We start from the raw sequence: 18,725 nt of genomic DNA, 5'->3' as shown, positions 1-18,725 counted from the left end.
GTGGGTGAGTGAGGAGATGTGTGTGGGTGAGTGACGAGACATGTGTGGGTGAGTGAGATGTGTGCAGGTTGAGTGAGGGCGCATGTGCGGGTGAGTGAGGACAGACGTGTGAGTGAGGAGATGTGTGTGGGTGAGTGGGGACCCACATGCAGGTGAGTGAGATGTGTGCAGGTTGAGTGAGAACACACGTGTGGGTGAGTGAAGGCACGCGTGTGGGGTGAGTGAGGATGCAAGTGTGGGTGAGTGAGGATGTGTGCGGGTGAGTGAAGGCACACGTGTGGGTGAGGAGATGTGTGCGGGTGAGGACACACGTGTGGGTGAGTGAAGGCACACGTGTGGGTGAGTGAAGGCATGCGTGTGGGTGAGTGAGGATGCAAGTGTGGGTGAGCGAGGAGATGTGTGTGGGTGAGTGGGGACACGTGTGCGGGTGGAGGGCACATGTGTGGGTGAGTGAGATGTATGCGGGTGAGGACACACATGCGGGTAAGCAAGGAGACACGTGGGTGAGTGAGGACACGCGTGCGGGTGAGCGAGGGGACATGTGTGGGTGGGTGAAGGGACATGTGCTGGTGAGTGAGGACATTTGTGCAGGGGAGCAAGGACACACTTGGGGGAGAATGAGGACATGCGTGCAGGTGAGTGGGGATGCGGGTGCAGATGAGTAAGGGCGCACATGCATGTGAGTGACGAGACGTGTGCAGGTGAGTGAGGACATGTGTGCAGGTGAGTGACGAGACGTGTGCGGGTGAGTGAGGACATGTGTGTGGGTGAGTGACGAGACATGTGTGGGTGAGTGAGGGCGCACGTGCAGGTGAGGACATGCACGGGTGGGTGAGGGGATATGCACCAGCCGAGTGAGCAGATGCGGTGCACATCCGCCCAGCGTGCCGGGGCCTGGCCCACCTCTGGCACTACAAAAGAAGAGAAAAGGAAAAACAAAGCAAAATGAACACCAATACCATATCTCAATAATATGTGTGTGCACGTGTGTAAAACAATCGGGATTTCCAGACACACCCAGAAAGGAAGGGAAATTCTCCCAGCTTGGCATTGGCAATATATATGTACATCTGTATACATGGTATATGTGTGTGTTTATAATATATGTGTCCTCATATGTATTCTCTGTTGACAGACATGCTTGCTCTCTTCTCTGGATTGCCTGAGTGCTGGCCAGTCCTGGTCCACTCCCCTGCTCGGAGCCTTGGCCAGTTGGCTCAGTGTCCAGCACACTTTCCCAGACCCCATCTGTTGTTTGAGATAGTAGTAACCTTTACGATTTGGGGGCTGCAGACAGGGGTGCTGTGGTGTTTGCCTCAGAGCTTATCCAGGGCCTCACCATTTGTTGTCCAGAGGTCAAGGATATCTGCTGCCAACAGTGCACAGCTGCGGGAGCGGCTGCACAGAGGGGCGTCTGCTCAGAGTACCCAACCAACACCTGCTCAGGCACAGGTGCCCAGCCGCCACCTGAGGCCTCTGCTGCAGTGCCCCTCCTCCCCATCCTTTCTCTGCTTCCTCCCCCCCCTCTCCCCACCCTCCTCTGCCTCCTCCTCCCCCCTCCTACTCCTCCTCTTCTCCCATTCTTCTCCCCTACTTCCTCTTTTCCCTTCTCCCCCCTTCCTCCTCCTCTTCTTCCCCCTTCCCTAACCCTCTCTCTCTGAGTTTTACACCCCCAGCCCTCTGAGTCTTTTTCTAGACAGTCCAATCTCCAGCCTCCTCCTAGGACCTGATGTAGACCCCTGAGAGCTGTTTCCACAGACACAGGAGCTGGCTCCCTTCTATGCTGTGGTCACGCGGGCAGCCTGAGGGGAGTGTTGCGGGCAGGGGCTCAGACTCCTAGGAGCTGAGCAGCTGAGGTCCGCATACTCCCTGTACTCCTCAGAAGCACAGGGCCTACAGTGGAGACTAGACTCATGAAAGCAGGCTGGGTGCAGTAAGCTGTGGGCCCTTGCAGAATGGCACAGCCGGTCCATAGCCCCAGCCCCACGGCCGGTCCACAGCCCCCAGCTTGCTTTTCTGGGTTGGGGGAGGGAGGTGAGTGTTTGTTACCTTGCTACTCCCCTGACTGTTTCCATCGACACGACACACGGCACACAGTCACAGGAGGAAGCCAGGTTTCAGGTGTGAGGCTGGTACAGAGCAGCACAGGCTTGGGGCCTTCAGACCAGGAGCCCACAGGCCTGTGTTTGAAAGCCCCCTGGTGGTGGCTACACAAGTATGTGAGAGGACATTTTCCTTTGCAAAACTCGAATGTCTCCATGCTCCACTTTCCTGACCACCGAGCAGCTGCTGCCTTTCAGAGCAGCTATACATAGCCAGGGCCCAGAGACCTGCACAGCACAGTACGGCCAGAGGCATGGACACGGCCCGGGGAGAAGGAGGACTTCCTGGGCTCAGCTCCCCAGAGCCAGGGAGGTGGGTGAAGGTGGGGATCTGCCAAGGGAGCAGTGGGCTCCCGGCCTGGGCGATGGCCTGGTGTGGAGGCCACCGGGCAGGGCCAGGCTCACACAAAATGGGCTCTTAGAATAGGACATGCATGATAGAACAGCTTGGTGAAGGGGAGGAAAAGGGAGTGCTGGAACTGCTTTTTATTCTGTTTCATTCCCATTTTCTTTGTCCACATGTAGTTAAGACGTTCACAGGAAAACCCGGAGCCTCTTCCCAGCTGCCTTTGGAAGCAGGCTGGGAAAACGCTGAGGCCTGTAGCTAGTCCAGAGATCCTTTCCACTGCTAAAACCAGCATGTTTGCTGTGGGGAGGGGCTGGGGAGAAGGGCCCTGTCTCATCCCAGTGACTGGAACACACCATGTGTGTGCTGTACAGCCTGTGCCAAAGGAACCAGGATCAGCCTGAGGATCTCCTGACACAGAGCTGAGGGAACCTAGGATCAGCCCACAGATCTCCCAACATAGAGCTGGAGGAACTCCAGATCAGCCCACAGATCTCCTGACACAGAACCAAAGGAACCAGGATCAGCCCTCAGATCTCTTGACACAGAGCTGAAGGATCACTGGATCAGCCCTCGGATCTCCCAACACAATGCCAAAGGAACCAGGATCAGCCCTCAGATCTCCAGACACAGAGCTAAGGGAACCCAGGATCAGCCTGCAGATCTCCTGACACAGAGCCAGAGGAACCCGGGATCAGCCCTTGGATCTCCTGACACAGAGGAGGAGGAACCCCATATCAACCTACAGATCTCCTGACACAAAACCGAAGGAACTGGGATCAGCCCACAGATCTCCTGACACAGAGGTGGAGGAAACCCGGGATCAGCCTCGGATCTCCCAATACAGAGCTGAAGGAGCCCGAGATCAGCCCATGGATCTCCTGACACTGAGTCTAGGGAACCAGATCAGCCCGCAGATCTCCTGACAGAGCTGTGGGGACAGCCTGGCCTCCCAGCTGCACAACAGCAGGAGGGAAAGATATCCAGTCACAGTAGACTGATTTCTACCTCCACAATTCAGCCCAGCCCAGCTCAGCCCAGGTCAGGTCAACCCAGCCCAGCCCAGCCCAGCCCAGCTCAGCTCTGCCCAGCTCAGCTCGGCTCAGCCCAGCTCGGCCCAGCTCAGCCCAGCTCGGCTCAGCTCGGCTCAGCTCAGCCTAGCACTGCCCAGCCCGTCTTCTCTGACACTGGCCCTCTCAAACATCGGACAGTGGCTGTGAGCCCAGGCAAAGTAACACAGGGAAGGGTCCGCAGAGGCACGGGGCTGTCCAAAAACCTCACATTCCCAAAGCCTGGCTCCCGGGACCTCAACCTGATCTACTGAGTGACCTGGGCCACCTCAGGGAGACAGGTGCAGACGTTCTACAGAGACAGGATGGTCTCTGAGACGCCAGCCAGGCTGCTCTATGCCACCTTGCTCTGTCCCCCAGTTCCTGCCCCCACCCCGTTCTCCACGCCTCAGCCACCCTTCCCGTGCCCATGTTATTAAACAAAACCAGCGCACACGCCAGGCCTTTGAGTTTGTCTCAGCCCGTCCTACTCTATGTTTCTTTTTCATTGGCATCTAGCCATCCAGTGTATTTGCACGGTGTGATGCGTGAGCGTGCTATGTACAGTGCATGGTCACACAAGGTCCAGCACACCCCGTCCCCGCAAACATTCTCCTCTTGTGCCAGGAATATTTATCAGCTCTGCTTCTGGCTACTTTGACGTGCGCACGTGCGCTCAAGCACACACACACACACACACACACACACACACACACACACACACACACACACGCTACCTGCCCACGCCCCACCATGCCCCGGGACACACGGGCTGGTTCCTCTACCATGGCAGTGATTTTTCAGACAAGGCCTCAAAGCACAGGCCATAAAAGCAAAAACTGGACAGAGGAGATTATATCTTGCCAGAAGCTCCTGCAGAGCAAGGGCAACACCAGATGAGGAGACCCTGCAGAACGGGGGCACTTGAAACTCACATTTGCCCCACACTGCAAAACATACATAACTCAACTCAAAACCTGGCAACTAGAGCTCTCTCCTTGAGCTGAAGAGCTGAGGGACAACACCCAGGCCCAGAGTTCAAGCCCCACAACCAGCCAACCAAAAAAAAAAAAAAAAAGAACCTGGCAAGTGGTCTGAATAGACACTTCTCACGAAATGTCCAAATGGCCAAAAAGTTTACGAAAAATGTACATTACCACTAACCATCAGGGAAATGCAAATCAAAACCAAGCCAGCCTGGGATACATATAACACCTCGTTGCCAATGCCGTATCTGTACATATCCAACTGCTCCAGGAATAGAGAACACAGATCAAGAGCATTGTTCTGCCATGAAAATATTATTCCGCCATAAAAATGAACAATTCTGTCATCTGTGAATCCACAGGGGAGGCTGAAGGGCGTCACGGTAAGAGAAACAAGTCAGGCACAGTAAGAACAAATACCGCACGCTCTCATACTCTGCAAGCTAAAGTTCATCTCGGAATTCAAGAGTCTAAGAAGAGGCTGAGAAGGGGCATGGTGAGAGGGTGGTAAACAGCATTGTGTTTACTCTTCACAAGCCAGCGCATGGCAGCATTTGGCTTCTGCTGCTTTCCTTCAGCATCTGGACTGTTCTCTCCCGCCTGCCATCAGCCTCATTTCTATCAGGAGCCTGCCAGGCTGGCCGGCTCACTCTCTGGTAATGTCCCCTTCCCCTTCAATGTCATTTTCAACTGTGTATTCATTTAACTTTGCATACTACCTGCTCCTACCTCTGTTTGCTATCACCTGCCTTTCGGTAATGTGTTTGTCACACTTCTGGTTACACCATCTTGATTATGACTTCATAAAAATAGCTGACTGAAATGCAATATGTATTTCCCTTCATCTGTAAATACTTGTCAATTATGTATAATAACTGTATCACTTTCACTTTTTAGGCTTTCATTTGCCTAGAGCTAGCTTTTCTCATTGTCTACAGTTTCTTAATGACATTTTTCACCTGATCAAGAAAGCTTCTGTTTCCTCTCTACATCCAATCAAGAAAGCTTCCATTTCCTCTCTACATCTGATCAAGAAAGCTTCCGTTTCCTCTCTACACCTGATCAAGAAAGCTTCCGTTTCCTCTCTACACCTGATCAAGAAAGCTTCCATTTCCTCTCTACCTGCATGGAGCAGCCCACACCAGCATGCAACTGGACAGACCCAGTGGAAGATTGGGATTCATCTCTGGGGAGGAAAAAATGCTTATTAATTTATAATTTTTACTGATCTGAAGGATATATATGACACAATTTATAGTAAGAAAATACACACTTTATTGTAAATCCTACACTAACAATTGATTCTAAGTATACTTTGTTGATGTTTGCTACATCCTCATATACAGGTACCTGTACACAGATATAGACACCTGTATCTATATTTGTAGCCAGTCACAATTGCAGTTAGTGAACAAGTGCAGTTCTGACATGAATGCTCATCAACAGTTTACTTATTTATATTCAAGACAGAAGACAACAAAGCTATATACCCAAACTTCTATCCCTTTGCTAATGGCTTAAACACTTCCTATATTGAGTATTTAACCAGTAACTTTATCTTTTCAGGGGAAGAATTCTTTGTTTTTCTGAGACAGGGTTTCACAATGAATTCCAGGCTGGCCTAGAACCTGGTTTCCTCCTGCCTCTGCCTCCTAAGTACTGAACTACAGGACTACTATGCTCAACTTCAGCTGTAGCATTAATGTTTTCTTTGTCACTTTCTTAAGTCTAGACAATCAACAGAACAATAAACCAAGCTCTGGATTTATACCATTTACATGTTGCAATCATGTAAATGCTCCGGTTCAAGTAGATGACAAATACCAGTGCTTTTTCCTGACTTTGAAAATGTCAAGGTCAGGAAGAAGCGGAGTGGCACACACTCTGCAACACCGCATGCACTCACCAACTGAGCAGGAAACAGCTTCAGAAACAGTGATGCTAGCAAAACCAAGTTAGCAAGCTGTGAGCTTAGAGTCTTTATTACCTGTATTTTTCCTATGGTTTCCTTAGTTATCCATCTGTAAGTTTTGGTTTGTATTCTTAATTATGTGTAGACGAGTGACTTTCAACCACGTTGGATTCCACCAATTCCTTGCAGCCTGCTCCTGGGAGTGGTGTAGGACACACCTGGACTGGAAAAACCTGTGGAAGTCATGTTGAGTGACATCATCTGTGTAGGATAAAGCTCCTGAGGCCTGAGGCCTTCACATAAAGGACAACAAGAAGAGAAGCATGTCCACACATTAGCCATCAGCGACGTGACCCCGCTAAGTCCTTCCCAAGGCCAGCTGGTCCCCAAGCTCACAGCCAGCCCTAGGTAGGAAACGCAGGGACACCTCCGGGGACAGTGCCTGGCTAGACCCCGACAACCAGACCACGGCTCTGCACACAGAGACACTGAGGCCACAGCTGGGAGAGCCCCAGCAGCCTGACTGCACAGGGAGACACCGCAGCCACAGCAGCTACCAGCACCCTCAAAAGCAGTGACCAGGGCTGAGGAAGCTGCGCATGACCTCTGCCCTGCCCAAGGCACACTGGAGCAGATCGCAGAAGGCTACTCAGGAGGCTGAGATCTGAGGATGACAGTTCAAAACCAGCCTGGGCAGGAAAGTCTGTGAGACAACCAGAAATGATGCTATAGCTCAAAGTGGTAGAGCAGTAGCCTTGAGCAAAAATTGCTCTGGGACAGTGCCCAGGCTTCAAGTTCAAGCCCCACAACTGGCACACACACACACACACACACACCTTCAATAAAGAACATGAAGAAATGACATCAACGAAGAGCTTATAACTATGAAGAGCTGTATCTCCCTATTACAAAGCAGTTAAAAGCCTAGAACAACAGAAGTTGAAAACAGGGTATCATTGTGAAGGTTAAAATGTGTTTGTGACTTCAACTAGATATCACTATTCCACAATACTGTGAAACGTATGTATTTATGTATGTAATCTCAATTTTTCAAAAAAAAGTGAGAGAAGAGATGTGTTAGGAGCGATGGGTGACAATGTTGTCAGACACCTTGTATTCATATACACCTTGTATTCCCATTCACGTAGAATGGGAACTTCTTTGTACAACTACTTAAAGACAATAATAATAAAAAATGTTAAAAAAAAAAAAAGGAGGGCTGGGAAGGTGGCTCAGTGGTAGAGCGCTTACCTTGCATGCCTGAGGTCCTGGGTTCGATTCCTCAGCACCACATAAGCAAAAAGAAAAAAAGCTGGAAGTAGCTCTGTGGCTCAAGTGGTAGAGCACTAGCCTTGAGCTGAAGTGCTGAGGGACAGCACCCAGGCCCAGAGTTCAGGCCTCATGACCGGACCCCCCAAAAAAAAGGAAACAGGGAATCAAGAGTTGAGGAAATGCAGAGGAATTAGAGCAACAGTCAAAGACATGGTAAAAATAAAATGCTGTTTGGAAAAGTGCTCAACTTCACCAGTTATCTAAGCTGCTGGCATTGAAGTAATGAAGTACTATCTTTCACCTGACTGACTGGCCAAGATGTTTAATTCAGGAAAATTAGTATCTTAACATATTGGTAGGGACATGTTGGTGTGGCAAATACATATTGACACAAATCTTTTGGAGCATTGTTTGGCAAATTTATCACATACTTAGCAACATATATTCTGATGTGCAATCTCACAAGTTGGAAGTTTATACTGAGGAGCTAATTACACTTATTTGCACAGCTTTAGTTATTGCATATTTGTCACAAGGTTGCTTTTGATAGTGGCATATCTGAAAAAAGTTAAATGTCATAAGATTGAGATTGGTTACATAAATAAGGTCTAGCTTTATAAATACAGTCATTCTAACATGAGAATAATGTATAGTGAATTCATAAAAGCTGTTTGTGACCAATTAATGAAAGACTATTTATAAAATAATATGTATAGTATAACCTTTGTAAAAATGGCTATGTGTTATGTAGATAAATTGGCATGTCTAGCTATTGTAGATGGATGGATGGTAGCCACATTTCCAAGCAGGTACACAAAGAAGTAGAGAGGTAGAAAACTGTAAGAGCCTAGCAGAAGGATAGTTTTACAGATGGACAGGGGACACAAGTGGTTTTTATTTCTACCCTTAGATATGTTGCCCATTTCTTCTCCAAAACATGTGCATTTTGTTTAAAGTGACAAAATCAAGCACCTCATCAACAAGAGACCATGAGTCACGTTTTGCCACCAAGTGGGTTACAAAATGATGTCTCCAAGAGCTTTGTGAACGTGAAGTTTGACCTTGAAGTTTCAGCTAAGAGATCAAGAAACCTGCCCAGGAACTTCTGCTATTTCCTCCTGGGGCAGCACTCTGTGGAATACAGCCGCTAACATACTGTTTTTGTAACTTCCCTTCTTCAGTCTTTACCCCGTTTCTGCCTCCAGGCTGGTGGATCTCTGGGTGCGGTAGAATTTGGCATGACCACGTCCCTATCTGATCTTGGTAGAGAAGCCTGCACCTGTATCCCAGGTTCTGCTCTAAACAACATGTTCTGAGTGACGTTCTAGCTTGCATTCACCATGTCCACTCTGCACATTCTGTGCAACTGAGACCCTCCCTTCCCGCCTGCATTCCCTGGCTTTGCCCACGTTCCTCCAGCCTTTTGCAGCGATGGTCCTGCCATCCCACCTCACCCTAAGGAAGTGACAGTGGTTGAAGTAGTTTCTCCTGACATCTCTATTGGATTCACTGGACTTTGACAAAACCACACAGAGCTGAAATCAAATGTTCACACCACACCCCTTATGAAAGCGCTCCCAAACCACACCCATGGATTTAAATTATTGATAAACTTATAAACCAGGACCATTTGGTTTTAAAACTGTAGAAGTCGGGCTGGGAAGGTGGCTCAGTGGTAGAGCACTTGCCTTGCATGCCTGAGGCTCTGGGTTCAATTCCTCAGCACCACATAAGCAAAAAAGAAAAAAGCCAGAAGTGGCACTGTGGCTCAAGTGGTAGAGCACTAACCTTGAGCTGAAGAGCTGAGGGACAGCGCTCAGGCCCAGAGTTCAGGCCCCACGACCGGACCCAAAAAATAATAATAATAATAAATAAATAAAACTGTAGGAGTCATTGCAATTCCTGAATGCTAAAATTGGTGTAAAGAAACAAAGGGGCAGCCCAGGTGTTCACGCTATGGTGCCAGGTGCCAGGATGGATGTGGGGGGTGAGGGGGAAAGGGAGGCAGTGGGGGAGCCTACAAGCAGGACCGGGCCCAGGAGGCTGCAGGTGGGATTGGGGGTGGGGGCTGCAGGGGGCTCCTCCCTTCCCTGCATACTTCCAAACAGTTGCAGGTCCCTGCCTCAGCTACTGGGCAGCATAACGGTGTTTTCATTATGAATCCACCCACTGGAGAAATTTAAATATTGCACTAATTATACAACCCACCTATGTCATGACGTTATTTATAGCATGCCTTTCACCCAAGGGTAAGCAGGAGCTTTAAAAACTGCACTTGCAAAGAGCTGCAGGTGTTTCATACTTGGCCAGTGGAAGCTGACTCATGTCACCCAGGTCGCTAAGTCTCCAGATGAAGAGATGTGACAGAACACTGTGTCTTGTTCCACGCGGTTATTATCTCTAATTGATGTGTGACTCCACTTCTGACCTGTGGCACTGCAACCTTCACTCGCGATGTCAGAATATGGCATTTTTAATGACTTTGCAGACAGACTTTTCTGAGAGCTGAAGGTATGGGCTAGCCTATAAGGCTAGTTTGCGTTGCTCCAGCCTGACCTGAGGCTTGCTTAGCTCTGTTTAAGACTGAAAGTCCAATCAGTTCAGACTCTGGTGAGGAACCTTCCATGGATAACAACGTGGAGCTAACATCGAAATGGGACTGTGTGTAAGAGTGAGTGACATCTTGGCGGGTTGCGTGTAAGAGTGAGTGACATCATGGCGAATTGTGTGTGAGAATGGGTGACATCATGGCAGATTGTGTGTAAGTGGGTGACATCACAGGACTGTGTGAGAGTAGGTGACATCACAAAGTACTGTGTACAAGAGTGGATAACATCACAGAGGAAAGTGTGTGAGAGTGGGGGACATCACAGAGGACTGTATATGAGAGTTGGTGACATCACAGAGGACTGTGTATGAGAGCAGGTGACATCACTGAGGACTGTGGGTGAGAGTAGGTGACATCACAGAGAACTGTTGGTGAGTAGGTGGCATCACAGTGGACTGAATGTGAGAGTGTCTGACATCACAGTGGATTGAGTGTGAGAGTGGGTAACATCACAGAGGACTCTGTGTGAGAGTGGATGACATCACAGTGGACTGTGTGTGAGAGTATGTGACATCACAGAGGACTGTGTGAGAGTGGGTGACATTACAGAGGACTGTGTGAGAGAGTATGTGACATCACAGAGGACTGTGTGTAAGAATAGATGACATCACAGAGGATTGTGTGTGAGAGTGGGGGACATCACAGTGGACTGTGTGTGAGAGTGGATGACATCACAGAGGACTATATATGAGAGTAGATGACATCAAAGAGTATTGTGGGTGAGAGTCAGTGACATCACAAAGCATTGTGTGAGAATGTGTGACATCACAGTGTACTGTGTGTGAGAGTGGGTGACATCACAGTGTACTGTGTGTGAGAGTGGGTGACATCACAGTGGATTGAGTGTGAGAGTGGGTAACATTACAGAGGACTGTGTGTGAGAGTGGGTGACATCACAGTGGACTGTGTGTGAGAATAGGTGACATCACAGAGGACTGTGTGAGAGAGTGTGTGACATCACAGAGGACTGTGTGTGAGAGTGGGTGACATCACAGAGGTCTGTGTGTAAGAATAGGTGACATCATAGAGGACTGTGCTTGACAGTGGGTGACATTACAGAGGACTGTGTGTGAGAGTGGTTGACATCACAGTGGACTATGTATAAGAGTGTGTGACATCACAGTGGATTGTGTGTGAGAATAGATTACATCATAGTGCACTGTGTATGAGAATGGATGACATCACAGAAGAATGTGTGTGAGAGTGGTTGACAACACAGCAGATTGTGTGTGAGAGTGGGTGACATCACAGTGGATTGAGTGTGAGAGTGGGTGACATCACAGAGCATTATAAGAGTGAATGACATCAGAGTGTACCATGTGAGAGTAGGTAACATTACAGAGGACTGTGTGTGAGAGTGGGTGACATCACAGTGGACTGTGTGAGAGTAGATGACATCACAGAGGACTGTGAGTGAGAGTGGCTGACATCACAGTGGATTGGATGTGAGAGTGGGTGACATCACCGTGGACTGGGTATGAGAGTAGGTGACATCACAGAAGACTGTGTGTGAGAGTGGGTGATATCATAGAGCATTGTGTGAGAGTGGGTGATATCACAGTGGACCTTGTGTGAGAGTGGATGACATCACTGAGGACTGTGTGTGAGAGTGAGTGACATCACAGAGGACAGTGTTGGAGAGTGGCTGACATCACAGTGGATTGGGTGTGAGAATGGGTGACATCATAGAGCATTGTGTGAGAGTGGGTGACAACAAGTGGACTGTGTGTGAGAGTGGATGATATCACAGTGGACTGTGAGTGTTGTTGACATCATAGAGGACTGTGTGTGAGAGTGGGTGACATCACAGAGAACTGTGTGAGAGTGGTACCATCATGGTGGACTGTGTGTGAGAGTGGGTGACATCACAGAGGACTGTGTGTGAGAGTGGGTGACATCACAGAGGGCTGTGTGTGAAAGTGGGTGACATCACAGAGCATTGTCACAGAGCATTGTGTGTGAAAGCAGTTCACATCAGAGCTCATTGTGTTTGAGAGTGGATTGTGTGTGAGAGTGGGTAACATCACTGTCGATTGTGTGTTAGAGTGGATGACATCACAGTGGACAGTGTGAGAGTGGGTGACATCTCAGTGGATTGTGTGTGAGCATGTTTGACATCAGATTGGATTGTGTGTGAGATATGGTGACATCGCAGTGGATTAGCAGACTGTGTGTGAGCGTGCTTGACATCAGAGCGGATTGTTTGTGAGAATGGGTTACACGGTGACAGGTCGATGTGTAACAGGCCCACTAGCACTGGGGAGAGCACCTGCTCTTCTTATTCAAGAATACAAATTCAGATCTCAGAACACCTCAGAGACACACCAAAAACCAGGTTTGTGCAGCTGCTTGGGTATCTTGTGGCTCAGGCAGCTTGACACTCCAAATTGGTATTGCAGGTCCATAACTACCAGGCAGGGTATGTGCAGAAGTAAAGGACAGCCCTGTGAGTTCCGGCTCCAGCCTGAGGACAGACCCACGGGCCTCCCATGCTGCCTTCTCCCAAGGGTGTCACACAACAGAGATGAAAGGATGGGAAGGAAACCCGCTGGTGTCCTCCCACAGATCTGCTAATGCCCCACAATTCACCACAGCACACATCTGACAGAGACGGTTTCCTTGTTAACCACCCGAGCAACACATCAAGACTCAGCTGGAGAAATCAAGTGTATGGAATGAAATGCTATAAACTCCCAGCCACATGCTGACCCTAAGACTTTACTTTTCATACATGTTTCCAGAACTGCTCCTGGACATATTTGCATAGATTTGGGAGTTTGTGTCTCAAATCAGGTGACCCGTCACTTTGGTCTTTGGTGGGGATGCCAGGCAGGGCTGGTGGGGAACATGTGGCAAGTGCTCCTCGTAGCAGGAAGCCAGGGGAGAGAGAGGATGGGACACATTCCCCAAAGACCTGAAGACCTCCCACTCAGCCCCACCTCCCTAAGGTCCATCACCTCTCAACAGTGCCACCAATGGTGGTTCCTCAGGAACCTTTGGGGGACACCCGACATCCGTATGCAGCAGGCACATCTCCCCTTATATCTGTCAACTAACAATCTAGCTAGCCAAACTTCACATCCACCTCCGAAACGCAGAGACAGTATCAGGAACACTTTCAGAAGGTCAGTTAGACGCATGAACGCAACAGTAGGTGCAAAGTGCTTCCTGCTCCCCGCCACTGGAGAGGGTCTTTATTCACCACAGGAGAGTCTGCTCAACTCACACTTCCCAGGAAATAGGGAAGTGGGTGGACCGTGGGTAGTTTGATTCATCACACCAGCTCCATTTTGCTGTCTAAGCCAACACTGGCTCCCATGCACTTTCTAGGTTTCCAACAGGTTTTCACCTCCTGTATTCAAGATGGAAATCGCTGCCACCCACCACCAGCCATCCCTGTCCCTAGTTGTGCCAATCTCCTGCATGTAAACTCACACACCGCCGTTGTCTTCCAGTGTCACAGCTCTTCCTCCTAAACCCATCCAAAAAGATTTCTTACATTTATTTCTAGCCATTTGGCTCCATTCTTTTTCAGATCTCCTCTGTTTGGGGTTCATTTTTCATAGTTTCAGCGTGGCATTTTCATACATGTCTCTATTGCACTTTGTTCATTGTCTCCCTCTCTACTCCTTCCCCCCCTACTAATCATGCCTCTCTCTCCTAATAACCCCCTTCAAATATTTGACTGTGTACAATGCAAAAGGTTTTAATACCACGTCTGATAATCCCAGTATCAAAGGTCTCTGCAGGTCTGTTTGAATTGTTTGTTGTCTCTGCTGACATTTGTTCATGGTACCTTCTTTCCTTGAAGATTTTTTTTAATATCTTTCTGTGAGCTACTGATGTGCAGATTTTGCAAGGTGCCTCGAAGCTAATGCTGGCCTGAGATTTTGTTGTTATTGTTTTACCTGGACAAAAGAACCCTGTGTAGAAGATATAGCTGTGGTGTGGATGGATGACAGGGCTCTGTGCAGTAGCCACGTGTGTGTTATGTGACACATGTGTGGTATGGCTGGATGACAGGCTCTGTGTAGTAGACACGTGAGTGTTAGGTGACACCCCTGTGGTGTGGCTGGATGACAAGTTCTGTGCAGTAGACACGTTTGTGTTAGGTGACAGTCATGTGGTGGCATGGCCGATGACAGGCTCTGAGCAGTAGACACGTGTATTAGGTGACATGCATGTGGGCTGTGTGGCCAGTGGTTACAGCTTTGGACTAGTGGTTTGGGTTTTGTCTGCTGTCCATGTTAAGGATCTGGGTGTCTGGATGCAGAGTTCCAGGCCACGTTCTTCTAGGGGTACAGTCATGAGAGCCTCAACTCTGTGAAGAGGGGCTCCCTGGATGTCGTTCTTGGGTGATCCTTGCCTTGTTTGCTCCCCAGCACCCTGAGGCGGTGAAAATGGGCTCAGACTCATGGCCTGGAAAATTTCTAGGCTGATGGCTGATTGCTCACATCTTTTGGTTACAGCTGGCCCATGGACCATCCTTCGTGTATTATTTTCTTTCTTGCTGGTTCATTGGACTTTGATTTTTTTAAATCTTTTTCAGCTATTTTTCAGCAGAAGAATGATGTGGGTAATTAGATTGCCATATTGCCAGGAAGAGAGCCCTGAAGGGCATGTTTTTGCAGGACATATAGGTTAATAAAATGCACAGGTTGATAAATAATGCTCTGCTATTAATTTTACGAACAGGCTTTTCCGTCACAGCCTGGCTGTAAGCACAAAGTGACTTTGCTTGCTTCTTAGGTGGTCTTTCTGAGGAACAAGAGACATGGAAAACAGGAAGTCAATGGGGGGAAAATAGGAAGTCAACAGGGAATGGATGAGGAAAACGGTCTCTTCCCCCTTAGGACTATTGGATGTCTGCAGTGAAGTGTAACAGCATGGAAGAGGCAGGCAGTAGGAAAAATTCCCTTAACTTATCAATAAATGAGCAGAAATACCCCCAGGGAGGCTCTCCTTCCGGGAGAGGCATGCGCTAGGGGCGAGCGAGCCGCTTCCCAGCTGGTGGAGCCTGAGCAGCTGTTGAGGAAGGGAAAAGCAAACACATGGGACTGCAGCCCTAATCCTTGAGGAGAGATTGGGAATCAAACTTTCTCTATACAAGGGTCTGGTTAGCGCTGGGATCGAGGCCTTGAAAACCAAGCCATGAAGGGAACCGGGCTGCCGTGGCACCTGCAGCATGTCAACAAATGTGGAGACCTGGTTATCCCTCCTGGCTGGCCAGCTGGAAGCTGCCTTGCAGCTCTGTCTTCCTCTTGCTCTGTGTGTGCATGTGTTGAGCACTGTATGTCCACATTCTGCACCTTCAATCCTCCTGCTCTGTCCTCAGCTCCCCCTTGAATGTGATGACAGCCCTGCTAACACAGGGCTCACCTGCTAACTTGGCCCACGAGGGTCTCTACTCGAAGCGAAGCCAGGGCTCTGCCCTGCACTCATAGTCACTAGGGACCAGCTGCAGGAGGAGGACAGAGCAAGAGGAAACATTTACCCATCACAATCACTAAGTATAACACTCTGAGGTCTGCTTCCAGCTGGTACTAAATAACCGTCTGAGAAACCATGCTGCAGCTGGGCTCCATGGTTACTTCAGAGGTCCTTCCCAGCAAGTCAGCGGACACCATGGGCAAACAACCCAAAAGGGACTCCGTATCAGCAGAGCCCCTCCCCCCCTTCGGGAGGCCAAAGCAAGACCCCTGCCAACATCAAAACCCTGCAGCAATCCGTGTCCAGAACAAGAACCTTTGGAAAGAGGCAGGAACGGGAACACGGCACTTGTGAAGATGATTGAGGGTCCTATGTCTGCTTGAATCTCTCACATCCTGAAAGCTGTAGAACAGAAGCAATTGCTCAGAGGTGGCCACAGGGTAACTCAGGAGCCTGTTCTGGGACTCATAATTATGCCTCATCCTCTGAAAACAAGAGCCAAGAGCGTGTAAAAAAAATAGGAGTTGTTGACCCAGGGCAACCAGCAGTGTCTGCACTATTAGCTATTGCACATAGAGCATTTAACCTCAAATATTCCTACTGGAGAATTCAAACCATGATCTGGAAGTTAACCAATCAACAAGGGCCACACAAAAGGAGAAGGGTAATCACCAAAATCCAAAGTCACCACACAAAAGCCTGGCCACAAGTTTATACTGGTGCAGCAGCCATAATACACTATCTAGCTGCTCATCTATCCCTGTAATAGAATCCAAATTAAGCTTTACTTTTCTCCTTAGAAAAGGAAGAAAGAAGGAAGGAAGAAAGGAGGGAAGGAAGGAAGGAAGGAGGGAAGGAGGGAGGGTGGGAGGGAGGGATGGAGGGAGGAAGGGAAGGGAGGGACAGAGAGAGGGAAGAAGGAAGGAAGGAAGGGAGGGAGGGAGGGGGGAAGAAGGAAGGAAGGACAAACCCCACCAAGATGACAAGACAGTTTTCATTTTTTTTTAAGCAATGGAATCCTTTTCTCAAGTGAAAAATCTCAACAAACCAAGAGCTTAAGAAGACAACACACAGACTGGAAGAAATTTGTGCAAAGCAAAATCATAAATGATTGGTATCCAAAGTTTATAAAGGATTTCTAAAATTCAGTAACAAGAAAACCAGATTAAAAATGAGGCAAAAATTTCAATGGATACAGCACAAGAAAAGGATACACAGGTGGCAACTAACTACATGAAAAAGTCAGATACATACACGACTGATACATAAAATTCAAACAACAGGGCCCCATTACAAACCTATTAACACCAACATTGGTGAAGATGGGGGGTAACAAGAGCTGTCTCACCGGTTGCTGGTGGGACAGGACAGTGGAAGGGCTCTGGAGGACTGTCTGCTGGTTCGTTCCTCTCCCTGCTTAGATATGGTCGCAAAGGTGCACTCCCTGGATTCTGCAGAGGCAGCTAGTCTTGGGGCCGTGGTGCTGGGCTGTGAGGCCATCCTCCAAGACACTTCAAGAGATCCGACATGGGGGAGAAAGCAACCTGGTGAAGACCAGCAGGCCCACGGCACCAACAGCGGGTAAAAGGCATGGCACCCACTCTGAGCCTTGGTTTCCTGGTCCTGAAATCCTAGTTCTTTAGCTTTTGTCACTTGTGTGTCTGTGTGAATGGAATTAAAATGTCTTTGTGTTGCTTTGAATGGACTTCCCTTTGTTTCAATCCACCTGGTTTTGGATTCCTGTAATGTCACTTGCTACCAAAGGGGAGAAGCAGGGTATACACCCAGAACGGCCTTTGAAAAGATGGTTCACAGAGGAGACGGTGAAAAATAGTGACGATAGTTTGTAAGTAGAAGGATGCTACGATGAGAATTTTGGAGCCTGTGCAGAGAATGAACTACTGTGGGGTGAGGAGGAGAGGAGGCAGATGGTTGAAGGCGGGAGGCAGATTGGAAAGTGCATAGTCATCCTGGCAGAGATGATGAGGGAGGGAGAGGCAGGGGGGAGAAGGGGCAGTGGGAGATGAGATGTAGAGGAGAAGGAAATCTGACACTGTCAGGCTTCCAGCACATTTATTTTGGCATGGAACACTAAAAACTTAACAGTAATTACTCTGGTATCTATGACAGCACAGTCTTTTCAGTGATTCAGGCCTGGAAATCTCAGTGGGGCCTGGTTTACAGTCAGCCGGGGTTTAGAACAATGGGGGGACAGGGAAGGGCTTTTCACTGTATGGGTGGTGGGTGACAGCCCTCCTTGGGTGCTTTCAAAAGGTCAGTTTGGCAGCTGTGTGGGGAACGGCGATAATGGAGGAAAAGCAAAGCCAGGACACCAGTCGTTGTCCCACCGCAGCCCCCACAAGGGAAAGGCGGATGGCCCCAGTGGACATCCATTTCATTGGAATGCTGAATCATAAGAAGATGTCTCTGTCCATCTGTCATACACGTGTCTGTTTTCTTCGAGGTTGGTGTGTGTTGAAAGGCACAGCAGGCTGCAGGAGCGTGTGAGAATGAGCGCCAGGGCCGGGCCGCCAACTTGTGCGAGGCTGAGTCGGAAGCTCGGCTCTCATCTGAGCAGAGACCTGGTGGAAGCACGGAGGAAACCTGGTATTTGGAAAAGAGCAACGCAAAGCAAAGAGCCGAGCTGAGGCAGGAGCGGGGCAGGGTGAACCGCTTTGCCGAAGGGCGGCTTCGCACACGACTTGGCCTGCAGCTTGGACAACTTCTATGGCGGAGCGCCGGCCCTCTGGTCTCGCCGCCTAGACAGGAAGGAGGGAGAACCGACGACCGAGGGACGCTCGTAACTTTCGCACCGCTGTGACCGAGTGCCTGGCGGGAACTGCCCGGGTTCCCGGCGGGCGCCGCGGACCCCGGTTCACTGCGGCCAGGACAAGGCCCAGGGCCTGGCTCTGCCCGGAGGCCTGTGAGGGCGCGGCGGGCAGCCAGAGCCTGCAGTGCCGCCCGCGGCCGCAGGGGGCAGCACTGCCCAGTCGAGCTCCACCGTCGCCACCGCCGCGCGG

General features: G+C 49.4%; 1 protein-coding gene across 1 annotated transcript in view; it reads left to right on the top strand.

Annotated features, from left to right (window-relative positions):
• Positions 1–18,725, top strand: part of Cog2 (component of oligomeric golgi complex 2) — a 99,560-nt gene that overhangs the window by 46,296 nt on the left and 34,539 nt on the right. The window contains exon 8 of the mRNA XM_013014575.1: positions 18,188–18,454. Coding sequence (XP_012870029.1) covers positions 18,188–18,454 — 267 coding nt within the window. The remainder of the gene's footprint in view (positions 1–18,187; positions 18,455–18,725) is intronic.

This window comes from Dipodomys ordii, unplaced genomic scaffold (assembly GCF_000151885.1).
Source record: "Dipodomys ordii isolate 6190 unplaced genomic scaffold, Dord_2.0 Scaffold24, whole genome shotgun sequence".
Classification (NCBI taxonomy): Eukaryota; Metazoa; Chordata; class Mammalia; order Rodentia; family Heteromyidae; genus Dipodomys; species Dipodomys ordii.
This window is presented reverse-complemented; position numbering and strand designations above follow the sequence as displayed.